The sequence below is a fragment of the Manacus candei genome, unplaced genomic scaffold (genome assembly GCF_025592945.1).
Source record: "Manacus candei isolate 608988 ecotype Guabito, Panama unplaced genomic scaffold, ASM2559294v1 h1tg000013l, whole genome shotgun sequence".
Taxonomy (NCBI): Eukaryota; Metazoa; Chordata; class Aves; order Passeriformes; family Pipridae; genus Manacus; species Manacus candei.
The window spans coordinates 2,284,406-2,300,135 of NW_026138061.1; the positions used below are offsets into that span (position 1 = coordinate 2,284,406).

The following is a 15,730-nucleotide window of genomic DNA, read 5'->3' on the forward strand; positions in this document are numbered from 1 at the left end:
CCTGGTTGATTCAGATACTCCTTGTAGTATTGGGTGAATGAATGAAATCCATTTCACTTTGGCTCCACTTATGTACAACAGAGTGCTGATGCTGTCTCTCATATAGTCAAGAGACAGATAACCTTCTTTCACCTTCTCAGTGTTTTTTTTTTTTGAATGATGCAGCACAGAGGGACTTTGGTCCTGGCTAAGGCTCCGTGCATGCTTGGATGAATGTCAGTCATACTAAAGAGTTTAAACGGAGTAGAATTTTATTTTCTGTAAAAGATATTCTCAGATTCGTTGTTTTAAGCTCTTCCTGGCCATTGAAGGCAGCTGGGGTGTGCATTAGCATTCTAAGGAAATTTTGGAAGGGGTTGTTTCTGTTGTTTTTTTTCCTCATATGTGACTTTAGCTATGATTTTGCCAGAACCCTTCAGACTGTTAGTTTAGTAATAGTGGCTACCAATGTAATAGTAGGAATTGCTAACCAAACTGGGTTCTGCTTGGGTGTTGTGAGAGATTTGAGACATAGTAAGGGAGGTATCCCACCCACTTGTGGGACAGGAAGCTGTTGAAGTCTCAGCTTTGGAGCAACCTTGCACTCATGGGAGTATTTGGTGCCCTGAACACAGATTTGGGCATGGGATCTAAGCTGATTCTGTGAAGAGGATAGTGTAACAGCTGGCTTATGTGCTTTTGTGTTGACTTGGAGTGGAACTCAGCAATGTTGGACTTTTCCCAGCTAGCTTTGCCAATTTTCTGGACTATATTTCCAGTGTGGGAGCTTGTCTGCATGGGCTTAGGTGCTGATGTCACTATTTGGACTCTCGTGTGAGGAGAGTCACTTTTGAGAACTTCAGTGATGATAGGATGGGGAACTTTGCATAAAAATAATAAACTCAAAGGGAGGGAGGGAGAAACCAGAAACAGTCACTTGTTACCTAAGCGTATCTTAAGAAGCTGTGTGCAACTACTTTATGTGGAACAAGAAAATGACATGCTTCTAACTACATTGTTTCTAGATTCACTGATTATTTTTCCCTCTTGCTTTTCAGTTAAAGATATAGAGAGAAGAAAAGAAACAAATAAACCCAAGGTGAAGGATCCAGAAAAAACAAATGCGAGTAAACCAGCTCCAGAAGGTCAGATTATAACACATATGACTGATGTGATATTCTTAAAATAATCAGCTTCTTTATTTAACTTGGCCATTGTAGAGATTTTCTATAAGTTAGTACTTTAAATCTGGTTCCCAAGGTTAAATTAAACAAAAGGGAAAAAAATCAGTATTTTCAAGATTATTGGAGAGTTGCTACAACAGAGGTTTGCTTTTAGATCTGTGTTTTGCTTTACCACTTTATAAAGTAAGTACTAAATATCACCATGAATAGACAAAAATTTATTAAAATCCTGTTATCTGTACTTCCCCCATGGGTGCACTTTGAGGAGTGGAAGAATTGTGCATATGTGTGTGTACATAATGATGACTTCATATGATCTTGGCTGTAAGACAGTCTTGCAGTATTGATTCCCACCTAAAATCAAATTGATACTATTGTTCAATTAGGCATATAATAACTTGATAGCTGTCCTAATGCAGGTTATATATATGAAAGCATTTGAAACATTTTGAGGGAGGGAAAAAAAAAAAGGAGTTAATTTTGTCTGGTTGCAAGGAGCCAATCTTCTGGTGAAATGTGATATTGCTTGCCATGAGAAGTTTGTCTAATACGGATGAAAATCTAGTTCAAGCTTAATATACAGCTCTATTTCCTGTTATTCTAAAATTCAAATAGCATCTTCTTTATGAAGTAACCCCAAATTAATTATTCCCTTCAGTGATTATTTATGGTGTACAGAACAAGCACAGAGGAGAAGAGCTTAATATGAGCCTAAATAGTCTGTCTGTGAATGAACTGGACAGTTTCAAGGATGCCATTTCCCCCCTTCCCTTTTGGCTCTGTCTCCAGGAATGCAAGTATCAAAGGCCTCACCCAAAGCTCCTTGAAGCCCATGCAAATTTTTCTCACTTCAGTGGATTTTTATTCTTACCACACATACTTGTGTCATGTTTTATTTATTAGCACTATGAAAAGTTGTTTCCATATAGCATTTCTCAAGCCAAAGCACCCTTGAATTCCATTGGGTACATTGGGAAAAATGTTAGCTAGAGTTTGCAACACTTAAAGAGACAAGTTATACCTGCTAGTACATGATGGGGTAGTGGATAGGTGATCTTTCCTACATCATGTCTGGAGGAAAACTGAGTTGGAAGAAACTAAAGAAGGAAAATGTGATTTGCTTTCTTAATGAAGGACAAGTGATAAAAGTTGAAGGAGGGAAAATTGAGCCTGTAATAGGAAAATGTTGATTAAATGCAGACAGAGGAAAGTGTCTGCCAGACTGTGGGAGAGAATTTATGCTTTTTCATGGCGTAGGGGCAAAAATACAATTGGCAAGAGGAGATTGGATCTGCAGTCTCTCCCTTTTTAGGATTCTTGTTTACTTGTGAAGTCTTTAGCTCAGTCACTTTCCTCCTCCATGCACTATATACTTTTTACTTATCTGAACTTCTGTTCTATCAGGGCAGTTTGTATCGGAGCAAAATACATCTCCCTCTAGCACTTGTGAAAAACTATTGCCTTACTCTTACTGTAGCAGGTTTTACTAGAAGACTGAGGTATACATTTGAAACAATGACAAAACATATGAACTTCTTGATCAGCAAACCTGACCAGAAAGAAAAAAATGTTAATTTTTATGAATTCTTGAATTTGTTTAGCCCTATTCCCAACCCAGCTATATTTTATTGTAAAGTAATGGACCCTTTTCCTACTAGATATTGCATATTTCTTCCCTTTGCGCAGTATAATGATTATTCAAAGTGATGGAGATTCCAACTGAATGACTTCAGTGGAAGCTGGGTGAGATTCCAAGCAAAAACACTGAGCAAAAATAACAGCATCAGCAAAATATGTATAGCTGGGGTAGAAGTGAACTCAGAACTGATACTCAGAGTAATGTTATCAAACCCTTCCTAGTTTAATATATAAAGACTGTTTCACATCATATTGAAATTGAATCAAACAAATAAGGAAGAACCTGTGAGAGAAATGGATTAAATAAGTAAGTGCCAAATTTTATGGCAAAACCATGAATAATAACTTCATCCTCTGCAGATGTTTGACAGGAAATGATTTGAGTATGACCAAATGAATTCAGGCTAGCAGTTAATTGGTTTCATAACAATTTAATGTATGGTTAAATTTGATGGATTTAATAGCAACCCTGATACGTTCTGTGGCTGTGTTTATATCCTTCGTTCAGTTGGTAAGACCACGGGAGTTAACAGCACAAAAGTTATTAGAATCATTAAAGTTGGAAAAGACCTGCAAGATCATAAAGTCCAGCTTTTGATCTAATACCACCATGCCCACTAAACTGTCTCACAGAGTGCCACGTCCACTTGTTTTTTGAACCCTTCCAAGGATGGTGATTGCACCACTTCCTGGTGAGCCTATTCCAATGCTTAACCTCTCTTTCCTGAAGAAATTTTTCATAATATCCAACCTGAACCTCCCCTAGTGCAATTCGAGGCCATTTCTCCGTGTCCTATAACTTGTCATCTGGGAGAAGAAGCCGACCCCTACCTCACTGCAAGCTTCTTTCAGGTAGTTATAGAGAGCAATAAGGTCCCCTCCTAGCCTCCTTTTCGCCAGGCTAAACAACCCCAGCTCCCTCAGTCACTCCTCATAGGACTTGTCCTCCAGACCCTTCACCAGCTTCATTGCCCTTCTCTGGAGACACTCCAACACCTCATGTCCTTTTTGTAGTGAGAAGCCCAGAACTGAACTCAGAATGTGAGGTGTGGCCTCACCAGTGGAGTACAAGCAGGATAATCATTGCCCAGGTCCTGCTGGCCACAGTTACTGGTACAAGCCAGGATGCCATTGGCCTTCTTGGCCACCTGGGCATGCTCCTGGATCATGTTCAGCTGCTAACGACCAGCTCCCCCATGTCCTTTTCCTCTGGGCAGCTTTCCAGCCATCCTTCCCTGCCTGGGGTTGTTGTAGCGCTGCATGGGGTTGTTGTGACCCAAGTCCAGGACTTGGCACTTAGCCTTGTAAAACCTCTTACCGTTGGCCTTGACCCATCAATCCAACCTGTCCAAATCCCTCTGTAGAGCCCTACTACCTTCCAACATATCAACACTCCCAACCAGTGTGGTATTGTGTGTGAACTTGCTGTTAACTAGATGTATTTGTAGAAATTTTTTTTATCTTGTATGATAGTGGCCAGGTTGAGTTAAGTAGAATCTTACCTGTAAACAAGAGCAATCTTTGACCATAAAAAGAATTGAAAACAGCTGTTGTCCAGATTGGTATTGTCAGTGGTTGTGGCTTCTGCTCTTGCCTTGAGTGAAAGAGTAGCAAAATCCTATTTCTTCATTTATTAGTGTCAAATTTTGATGTAAGGAGGTATCTTCTGTGAACATCTGCTTCACTTGTTACAGAAGGATGCTTACATAAGAAGAAACTAGAGTGTCTTTGCAAGCCTTAGAAAGGCAAATATCATTCTCCTGCATATGGAGAATTATGTGACAGAATTCTCCAGCATGAATATTAGGACAGATTTGGCATTGAGTAGGCCAGAAAATCTGGAATCATTGTTTTGGGACGAAACTAATGAAGCACAGCAATATACTTGTCAGTGTGTATGAAAAAGCATGTGAACTCTGTCAATAATACAAACTCCAGCTTGTGGATTGTGATAACTCATGTATCCTGCTGATTTTCCTGAAAGGCAGAAGAGGCATAATCATAATCATATAAACTTGTTTATGAATACTTAGCTAATATACTTTCATCAGGGTCACACAATAAAGCCCAAAGATTTCTCTTTCAAATGGAAAAAGATTTCACCATAACCCTTCTGTTCGTCAAAGCCAGCTCCTTGCTAAGAAATGCAAGATGGTTATCTGTATTAATGATTCTAGATGGTTCCAAAGCATCTCACTTTTATTTTCATCTTTGCTTTGGAGGACTGATTATGCAGTTTTCACCTGAGGCTCTGCCGTGCTGACAGGTGTGTATGCCTTCTCCTGAACTCCCAAATTTACCTTCTTGTTTAGTCATTGAAGACAGAAGATTGCATTAGAGTTTTGTCTGTCTTTATGGAACGCTGTTGGTGGCTTGTATGGCTTGCTAGTCATTTTTCCAGCAGATTCAGTAACCTAGATTAAAATTTTCCACCTATTCTGTCCTACCCATTCAAGTGGTTTGAAAAGATGTGCTCCTTTCCTGCTCCAAGTACTATGCTCTTATCGCAAGCAAACCTCCAGTGTATATCCAGTGATGTCATGGTGCCAAATTAATTCAGGCTTAATGTGTAACATTCATCCATCAAATGCTCACTTTATATTTGATTTCCAAAAATTTTCTGTAACTCTTCTGCACATCCACTTTCAAGTCTTAAGTCTCCTTTCTATATTTTTCAGAACCTGTCATTTTTCAGCTTAGTGATTTATCACTGCTAGGTACACTCATATTAATAATGTCAGAAGCCTTCTCTCTTTCTCTCTGTTGAGAAGAAGCTCACAGATGCAGCTTCTTTCAGCACGCACTGATATTTGAGTACTTGTACCCTGGCACTTTGCCAACTCCCTCATGTACAAAGCTCCTTTCTGTACAATGACAGGGGTTAATACATTCTGTGCCTTCTTGGATGTTTTACAGTTTCTCAGAGAGCTTCTTTGACTGATTCTCTAATCAAATCCCTTTGGGGAGGGGAGAATCACAGTGTTTTGACTATATCCTTTGGCAAATATGTGACTATATCTTTTTCTGCAGGGTATTTATGTATCTGAACTGGGTGTAGCTACCTATTTCAATAAAAACAATAAAACACTGAGGGCCAGTTTTATCATCTTGCTTGTTGATTTGATTTTTGGGTTTTTTTTATTTGAGAGGTATGGTGGCTTATCCTAGGCTAGCAGCCAAAAATCGCACTTAGCTGCTTGCTCGCTCCTCTCCCCAGCAGGATTGGAGAGAAGAGAGGAAGAACAGGAATGAAAAAGTTTGTGGATTGAGATAAAGACAGGGAGACTGCTTACCAATTACCATGGTAGGCAAACAGAGTCAAGTGGGGAAAGATTTACTTAGTTTATTACCAGTTAAAAAAATTGCTAATGCGGGTAGTGGGAAACAAAAAAAGACAAACACTAAAACAACAGCTTTCCTCCCCATTTTCCCAGGCTCGACTTGACCTTCTCCCAGACTCCTCTCCTCCTCCCTTGTTATCACTGCAAGTTATACTCAGTTCAAGTCCCTTCAGAGAGAAAGCAAGTGGTACAAAAGGGGTGTTTTGGGGTTATAATTGGGACGTAGTGGTTTCTGTCTGCCATTCCTTTTGTCTCAGACCTTTCTTCTCCAATGTACTTCATCCACAGGCTGCAGGGAATATCTGCTTTGCCATGGAGCACTCCTTTGTCTGACCCTGGGGTTACATCTTTTGTTTCTCACTCCTTTTCCCCTCTTCCTCCTCTCTTTGCCTGAAATTTTCTGTCCTTTCTTAAATATGTTTTTCCAGAAGTGCCACTGGCTGTCCATGGACATGTGACTGCTTCTCAGAAAAGGCCACCTCTGCAGCCTCCCTCCTGCCAAACCTGGCCACAAACACCCAATACCAGAGATGCTCTATTAGTGCTTTGCTTGAGTAAAGCTTTTACATTGTCTTTAACCTATCCTGTTTGGAAATTCCCATATGCAAATATCCAATAAAGAAGATTTAGTACTGCACAGAGCATGCATGGGCCAGATTTCTCTTCTGGATCAGGTGTTGTCAGGATAAACCTTTTACAGGCTATAGACTATTAAAACAATGAGAAATAAGCTCCCATAAAAGATTGTGATTTATATATCACAATGTTACAGCTACTTTCTCATCGTAAAGCACATATAATGTAGTCATACACTAAATATGACTTGTTAGGGAGGTCAGGGGTCTTCACAGCAGAGAACATGGTGGTTCATTCAGTCTTCCCTGCTGAAAATTGTGTTTCATCTCTGGAGCAAGTCCATTAGGGGTAGGTGTGTTTTTTTCAATGATTTCTATAAAAATCTAATGCTTTGTGGCTGAACTTTGGGAGAACTGTAGCTTTTTAAATCCCTTAGATGCGTGTCTCTGATGGAGTCACCTTTACCATGTGCCAGGAGCCAAACTGGCAGAACATTACCCAAGCTTTCTGGGCCAGTGCAGAGCCAACTGGAAGATCTGAGAAAACAGATATTGCCCCTCAGTTCTGTGCCCAAAAGGCATATTAGAGAAAGATCTGGGAGAAATCAATTGACAATTAAAGTTAGATCTGAGTTTCTAATTGTGGAAGACTGAGACAAGCAGGTAGAAATTCAGGGAAGAGATTTTTTAGCTAATATGCGGAGCCATGAAAATAGAAAGGATAACTTGGCAGTGGAAAAAATTAGGCACTGGGTGAGTGAAAAACAGTGTGGAAATCATAGTGGACCTTAGAGATAGAAAAGCAGAGGCTCTATATAATGAGTTGTGTGATGCCATACCTTGGCAGCCACAAAGTATAATAGCAAGGTGCAGATGCCAGGTTACATAATCTGTGTGTAGGTAATATAATCTGAACTAACGTTAAAAACAGTGAATAGTTGACTTCATGTGTCTTGATCGATATTCCTGCATTTGTATATTAATTTAAATATAAATTTTTTTTGGACAGAGGGGTAAAAATTACCTGTAAGGATAAATGTAGCGAGTCAATATCTACTTAATCCCAGCAGAGGCAAGAAGCTAGAATCCTTTATTGGACTTACAAGTTCATATTTAAAGGGTTTAGGGTTTACATATTTAACAGGGGGTTTACATATTCATCGGGGGGTTTGCATATTCATTCTATTACAGTTGGGGGTTTCACAGAGATGAAGTAATAGGGCAGAATCTTGGTCTTAGGAATTACCTCATGGGGAAAACCCATTTTATCTTAGGGGATTTTGCAGGGGGGGAACAGGTATTCAGGTCTATGGGATGCAAGGATTCAGGGAACACAGAGAGAGAGATAAGATACAATAGGTCTTCTGCACAGGTTTGATGAGATCAGGGTGTGGACTCTCTGGCTTGGGCAGGGCATGTGATAATATCATGCAAGGAGTCTCTTCGGTTCTGCTGGAGAAGGCAGGAAGAATCCACAGTGATAAGGTCATTGAAAAGAGTTTTTCTCCAGCTTCTATGACTCAAGGTTTTCTGTTTAAACCTAGCAGTTTCTTTTCTGGTGTCTGAATTTTCGGACTCCAACAGATAAACAAATGTTTCCTTTGAAAGAATTGAATATTATTAGGGACCTTTAGTGAATTTAACGCTACTAGTGGTACATTATCATTATTATTATTGTGCATACAGATATATATACACACACATAAGTTATAAATATTATGAAGAATGGCTTTTCATTCAGTCAGAGTTCCCTCTGACACATGCTGGTTCCACTCTCCTCTTTGTTTTCTTCACTACTCAGTGCTGCACAGAGAAGAGACTTTGGTTATATTGTACTAAATGTCAAGTTTTTAGCACTTTCAGCATTTAGTATCATAAAGTGTCATGGAGTGACACCTGAAACCATCAGTCATGTGATACTTACCTGCTAAGTAGGAATAGGTAACCAGCAGCTTCTTTCAGGTGAGTGTGATCTGTCAGTGCTCTGAATCTTGCAGAAACAATGTCCCTTCGGTGCTGGATCTTTTGTAGTTTTTCTTGTGATCATAACTTTTAACTTCCTAATCTCTGCCTCGAACATAGGTGGAGTCCTCAGCTCCCTGCAAAAACTATGTAGACATATCTGCAGTTATTTTGTCTTGCAGTGGAATAGCTTTTGTTGTTTTTTTTTTTTTTTTTTTTGTGTCTTCCTAATGTATTGTACATTTTTAGTGATGTTATTATTTAGATTATTTCTACAATCTTTCAACGTATATGTTTTTGAATGATTTTTTTTTTTAATAACATATTTTTCTTCCAGTGCTATGCACCTATCAAGTAATGCAAAAGGCATGTAATTTCTCAAAATGCCGTGGTATACGTGGTTTCTGAGGTTTCTGTTATAATAACTCTTGCACTGAAGGTTGAATCAGTCTTTGGATAGTGATAGAAATGAGAGGTGCAGTAAGCTTAAAAAATCCAATGATTTGCTTTCTTCTTCTAACACTCCTATCGCCTTTGATGCAAATAAACTTTGACATTCACTTTGTAGCTGTTGAATGGCACTACTTAAGCAGAGTAGAAGAAATCCAGGGAGAGGTATATTAAGATACTATTCAGGAGAAGACACTAATTATCTAATTTATTAACTTGACTGTTTAGTTAATGTCAGATGCTTCAGTAAGTGTTACTAGACAGTGTGAAATGAGTGCTATGAGGTATTTGACTAAGCTACAGGAATGAATACCTTCTGAACTTCTGCTCCATTGGCAGTGTTTCATAGTTTAACTCACTTCATCCCGGCTAGTGTAACTGCAAATGTTGGTTTTAGTCATGGCATTTTTCTATTTTTTTTTTTTACTTGCTGAACTCCCTGGCTATGGAACTCATTAACTGTGTCTTTATACAACCTATAATCTGACTTATTAGCAGTGTTTTCTTGAGCTTTCTGGAGAACACTTTAGCTCTTGATTATGAGCTGCAGAAAAAAGAAATCGTAACTATGCTGTGTGGGCATTTTCCCCCAGTGTCATTCTGTTCTTCCTAAACAGTCCTTGTCTTCTCAACCGTTGCAGATTTATCTGATTCTGCAATCAGAGGATAAAAGCAAAGTTTATTGGAAGGTACTTGGCTCTTCTACTTTCAGTACCATTTATTTTTTGTCTTGCATTGGGGGCCACTGAACCCTTTAGCCCAGTAGAAGTGTGCAGGGTTGCCCCAGCCCCAACCAGTAGCAAGACTAAGCATGTAATCCCACTAGGTCTGAGGTGATCAAGCACAGGGCTTGGCCAAGCAAGTACTACTAACCAGCCACTGGCTTGATCCCTTTGTCTTCCTATTTTCCCATGCATGTTCTTCTCCAAACCACCTTGATCCCTCCCTTTCAATGCTTTTGGTTCCTCCCCTAAACATCTCATACTGGATCTTGTACAACTCCCAGATGCTTGTTCCTGTATCCCGTGTCTCATTACCCCCTAAGCAGTAATCCCCAACAGTCTGAACCATCAACAGACCATGTTGTTGAAGTAAGTTCAAGTTATCAAAATGTGAGTACAAGTTATAAAAATGAGTTGCAGATTTTGGAAGATACCTCATGAGACAGCCTCATGAGATCGTGTAATTACCATTTAGTTTTGGGCGTATGCTGGACTCCCACAAGAGGGAAACACAAAGTTTCTGCTTGCCTTTTGTTTTCTTCTGTTCCAGTGCAGTGCTATATCGTATCAAAGGATTGCTTGAGCTGGATGCAACCACGTTTAATTCAAAACAGAGAGCAGTGCAGCTCTGTTGTTCAGTACAGCACTCTCCCTGGTGAATGTGCTAGCCTGCTCAGAACTAGCTAGCTCAAGGTGTTCTACCTTATTCTCCATTACAAAGTGTAGACATAACCCTCACTGTTAGTCTATAGCATCACCTTCTTGATGTCGCAGAATAGGAACAAACACATTTCCTACTTGGGGATTTCTTAAGTTCTTTAAACATTGTGGAGTCTTTCTATATGATAAGTTTCATTTTTGGACATTTGTAGATTAAAGTCTGCATCACAAATTATAGTGAAGTTTCGAATTATTGATTGCATTTGTCTCAATGGTAGGCTGCTGTCTACATTTCCCTAAAAGATGTATATACATGGTACTGAGGCTTGAATATTTCATCTTTGCAGTGTCTGTAGGGGGCATGTGGATGCATTACCTTGTCACGTATGAAATGGGATGCACATTTGCTGTCATTAACTGCCTCACAGCTGAGGACATGCTCTGTGGAGGCTGTTCAGGACTTTTTTTTTCTTTTCAGTTTACTTTTCAGTTCTGTGCTTACCATCTTGACAGATATTTTTCTAGTCTTTACCAAAAACTGCCTTTCAGCACTGTGCAGCATGCAGTGACATGTGGTCCTTTGACCTGAGTATGAGTAGCTTGAGTGTGTGGTGTATATCTAGTTGTTCTAGCATTTACTAATCAATTAAAAGCGATATGAACATAGAAATGAATCTATCCTCCATGCTTCTTTAGAGCGGATGGCCTCAGATCCCCACACCTCCCTTGAGAAGACTGGGGAATGCTTGGACAATGCTGCAGCATTCTTAGAACATTTTGGATCACCACAAGGCTTTGGCAAGCATTTAGAATTATGCTCCCCTCACCATGCTCCTCTGACCACTCTGAAGCTACTTAGCCCAGAAATAATTTTTTAGATCTAATTTTGGTTTAAGACGCTTTGGCTTTGGACTCACTTGGCTTTGTTCTGCCCAATCTTAGCCCAAGCAGAGGATTCATGATGTCTCCTATCTCAGCTTTCACTAGTGAAAGGTGCACCTAACCACCTGATCTTAGCCAATAGGACTGTTACTGAAATGCCTGAAGACCGTGGTTTCAGTGGTTTCACTGCTAGTCAGATCTCCATCCTGGTGTGTGCTAGAAGATCTCTGCACTGGACTCCACGTAGAACCTGCCCAGCAATCCTGTCAGCAGGCCCCCACCCGTGTTAGAGCATGGGGTTTTTTTGAGAGTGATTATTTTTTAACTTGTGCCAAGTGTTGTGATGGCTTTCCATTCTTCTGTGTGACTCCTCCTGGACATCATCTTCTCTCTCAATTTCAGGTGATGCAAATATCTGTTAAAAACAGGAGGTGAAGTAGACTTGTCAGAATGTACCCTTGCTTCTTTTGATATATGAATTTAGGATACTGCATACAAGCCATGCTGGTTTCTGTACTTCTCAAAAGGTAGAATTTGATGAGAGGCATCCGTTAATTTTCCAGGCTAGTTTATAAACCTGTGAGCTGCCATGCAGAGCTTTGTGTATTAGAAATTCCTTGTTAGTCACTGGAGGACTTATGGAAGGATTCTGTTGCAAGGAAACTCTTGGGTAAACTCCCCTTTACTGTCCAGAAAATTTAGCTCATTGTGCTGTGGATGATCAATGCTTATTCCATGAATTCATCATAAGAATTTCTCTGGAGGAAATAACTTTTTTGTCCTTTGACTTGTGACTTGGATTTCATTCTGCAATGGCAATACTTCTGTGGACCTGGCCAGGGTGATTTGGAAGACTCCTTCATGCCTCCCACGGCTGAAAAACCTGATGGGAAGTATCAGCACTGACATGGACAGAATTCTTATGTGCTTTCCCCTTGCTGTCATTTGTTAGTTGCTTTGGAGAAAACCAAGCAAGCTACATTTAGAGATTGCAGCATTTACATCTGCCATCTGGCCAAATAGCCATTAGTTTATTTGCAAGTGTGTTGAAATAGTCCGAATAAGATAATAATATACTTTTGAGAGAAAACAAGCTTGAAAATTAAGACCTGAAAGTTGCTATGAAAGTTGGAATTGGGAAAGGGTTCACTTTGAGTTGTGCACTTTGATCCTGACAGAAGAAATCCCTGATTGAAGTGATGTCAGGGAAGCAAGAAGAACAGAGAGAGAGATTTGGAGCAAGGAACTGATTTCAACATAAGAAGGGTCTCGTATATATTTTGTAACTGCCTTGTCTATTCTGGATATGTGTAAAATTGTGTTAAATTTTATTTACCTTAGCCTAGTTTCAGAGTGAGTATTAATTTGGAGGTTGTTATATATATACCAGATTGCAAACCCTTGCTTTTTTCCAAAAATAGAAGGCTTGGCATTAGAAATGATGGCCAATTTCCATTGTTAACCAGGAATTCTTGCTTATCTCCTGGCTCTTCCTTTCTGGAGAAGGAACTGCTTTTCTTCTATCTGTCAGTATGTTAACGTCATATGAATGGCTGTGGTTGTGTATTGCCTCTCACAAGTGTTCCAGGCTAGGCAGAAGCTGGAGATTGGACAGATTGCCTTTCTCTTATACACAGTGTCCCTCCCTGTCCCCTGTCCCTTTTTAGGAACTCTCCTTGAATGCATCTGCTTCACTTAAGAGTAGACACAGTGTTGACATAGATATCTAAAGAATCTGTAGTTCAGAAAAAGAAAGCAACTTTACAGCTTTCTTTCTACTCTCTGAGCAGAAAAAGAGACAGCCTATCTGGGACCTAAATGCAAATTTCATTTTTGTCATAAAGTGATCTACCTTCTGATACCAGAACTACTCAGGTTCACAACTGCTGAGTTAAAAGATGCTTATCCTCAGGTTCATAACCCTTGAGTTATGTTTCTCCTTATATCTCTGCATAGTAAATCCATATAATGCTTGGTAAATCTGAACCATTAGTAAATGAAAACCTGTCTGGGCTCTTTTTTTCTTTGGTAGCTTTTCCTAAGGCACTGACCTTTTTTTGTGTTATCTATTCTTAGTTGAAGTGGGAGACTGCTATTCACATCCTCGAATGATAGATTAATAGAAGCTCAGGTGAATGAATGGTCTTTCATTATCTTCAGACTGCTTTTCATTTCTTCAAGTCATTAGCTCTTGAGCATCTATCCAATCCACAGTGTGCTGGCATGGCTGGATTCTGCTGGCAGCAAGAAATGTTCCCTTAAGCCAGATTCAGGGTCCTTGTTGACATGTTTCATTATTGAAACACTTTCATTATTACCCTGCTGAGACATTCCTTAACAGTTCTTCATCATCTGGCAGCATGAATTCTCATAATTGGAAGTCTGTAGGCTTGCTCAGGACTATGTATATTCTAGGCAAACATCTCAGTAAATCATGAGTGATGCTCCTCTTTGATGTAAGACAGTACCTCATGTTTGAAACTGAAGCTACATAGTAACAAATTGAACCTCCTACCACTTTTTAAAACTTGTATGGCAACCTTGAAGGAAGAACAAGAAAAAGCTTTGAGAAGGTGGTAGCAGACAGATATTTTAATAAACAGAATCACAGAATATGCCGAGTTGGAAAGGTTCCGCGAGGATCATGGAGTCCAACTCCTGGCCCTGCACAGGACCATCCCCAGAGTCATACCATGTGCTTGAGAGTATCATCCAGGCACTTCTTGAACTCTCTCAGGCTTGGTGCTGTGACCACTGACTTTGGGCTGTCTCATAGTCAGCACCTTTTGCCTGGTGCCCTGTGTGCTGGGTAAGCCTTGGTGTTACAGCTGAGTTATGTCCCTTGGTTAAAAGGTGCTAGGTAGTAGCCTGTAACAGAACTTAGCTGGCTAAGGGGACCAAGTTTTTTACCTCAAAAGTGTTCTCACCTGGGTAGTTAGCTGTACTGATTGTATGAGTCTGTCTGCATGGAGTCCTGTTTCCTTATCTGACTGCTGGGTTTGGAGTGTGTGTCTTTGGCTCGTTATTCCCCAGTAAGCACAGCCTTGTATTCATGTGCTCTGCTCTCCTGGAATGCCCAAAGGAGCCTCTGTGGAGCCCAGCACCAGCTTGATACCTGAGCATATTTAGTTTCCTTGTATGCAGGAAAGTTAGAAGAATTAGGGCTATGTAGTGATGCAGACAGTTGTTTCAGAAGTAAATGCTAGTCTCAACAGGGTCTTTGCTTGTGTTTGATTTGTTTATGTGGCTAAAAATGTGGGGTAAATTTTCTGGTCTTTTGCACTGATCTTTCTAGTATGATAAAGGAAGGGAAAACAGTAAATTGTGAGCACAGGGATGTATCTCCTGTGGCTTGTGAAATACCACTCATATATCATCTCTTCTCTGCATACCTTCAAAATCTTTCAAACTCAGCTTTCAAATATAGCTCAATATATAGGCAGGGAGGTAGTGTCAAACTGTGGCAGATTAGCAAAGGGAAGTACAGAGTCCTGCCCCTGGGGAGGAGTAACCCCAGGCACCAGGACATGCTGGTGACCGACTGGCTGGAGTGCAACTTTGCAGAAAAGGCTCTGAGAGTCTTGGTGGACATCCAGTTGACCATGAACCACCAATGGGCCCTTGTAGTAAAAAAGACAAACAGCCTCCTGGGCTATGTTAGGAAGAAAGTTGTCAGCAGATTGAGGGAGATGATTTTTCCCCTCGGCTCAGCCCTGGTGAAGCCACATGTGGAGTTCTGTGTCCAGTGCTGGGCTGGCTCCCCAGTAGAAGAAAGACATGGACTTACTGGGATGAGACCATTGAAGGGTCATGATGATGATTAAGAGCTTGGAGCATCTTTCATAAGAGGAGAGAGCCTGAGATAGCTGGAGTATTCAGCTTGTAGGACAGCAGGTGAAAGATACCTTTCCAATGTGTAAAAATACACACTGGAATAAATAAAGAAGGTGGAAATTCTTCTTGATGAAGTCCAGTCAAAGGACAAGAGGCAGTGGACACAAACTAAAATAACCGTAAATTCTATTTAATCAAAGAAAGCACTTCTTTTACTGTGAGGATGGTAAAACACTGGAGCAGGTTACTCAGGTTTATCCTTGGAGACTGAACGTGGCCTGAAGCAATTTACCATTGTGGTCTCTGCTTTGATCAGGGCAGTTTCACTGGACTGAAGAGGTCCCTTCCCACCTGTGATTCTGGGAGCTAAAGATTTCTTAGAGTTAAGTGGTCACTCAGACATCTCTGCTAATTAGAGAATGGAAGAATTGCTACATTCAAGATGGCATGAATGGCATCCTGGGATTTTGTGGATTGACATGTGACATCCCAAATTAGTGATG

The 15,730-nt window shown here is 40.2% G+C and overlaps 1 protein-coding gene across 1 annotated transcript in view; it reads left to right on the forward strand.

The window, feature by feature from the left end:
• COL14A1 (collagen type XIV alpha 1 chain) overlaps positions 1-15,730 on the forward strand; it is a 116,374-nt gene that overhangs the window by 12,762 nt on the left and 87,882 nt on the right. The window contains exon 5 of the mRNA XM_051778456.1: positions 1,038-1,124. Coding sequence (XP_051634416.1) covers positions 1,038-1,124 — 87 coding nt within the window. The remainder of the gene's footprint in view (positions 1-1,037; positions 1,125-15,730) is intronic.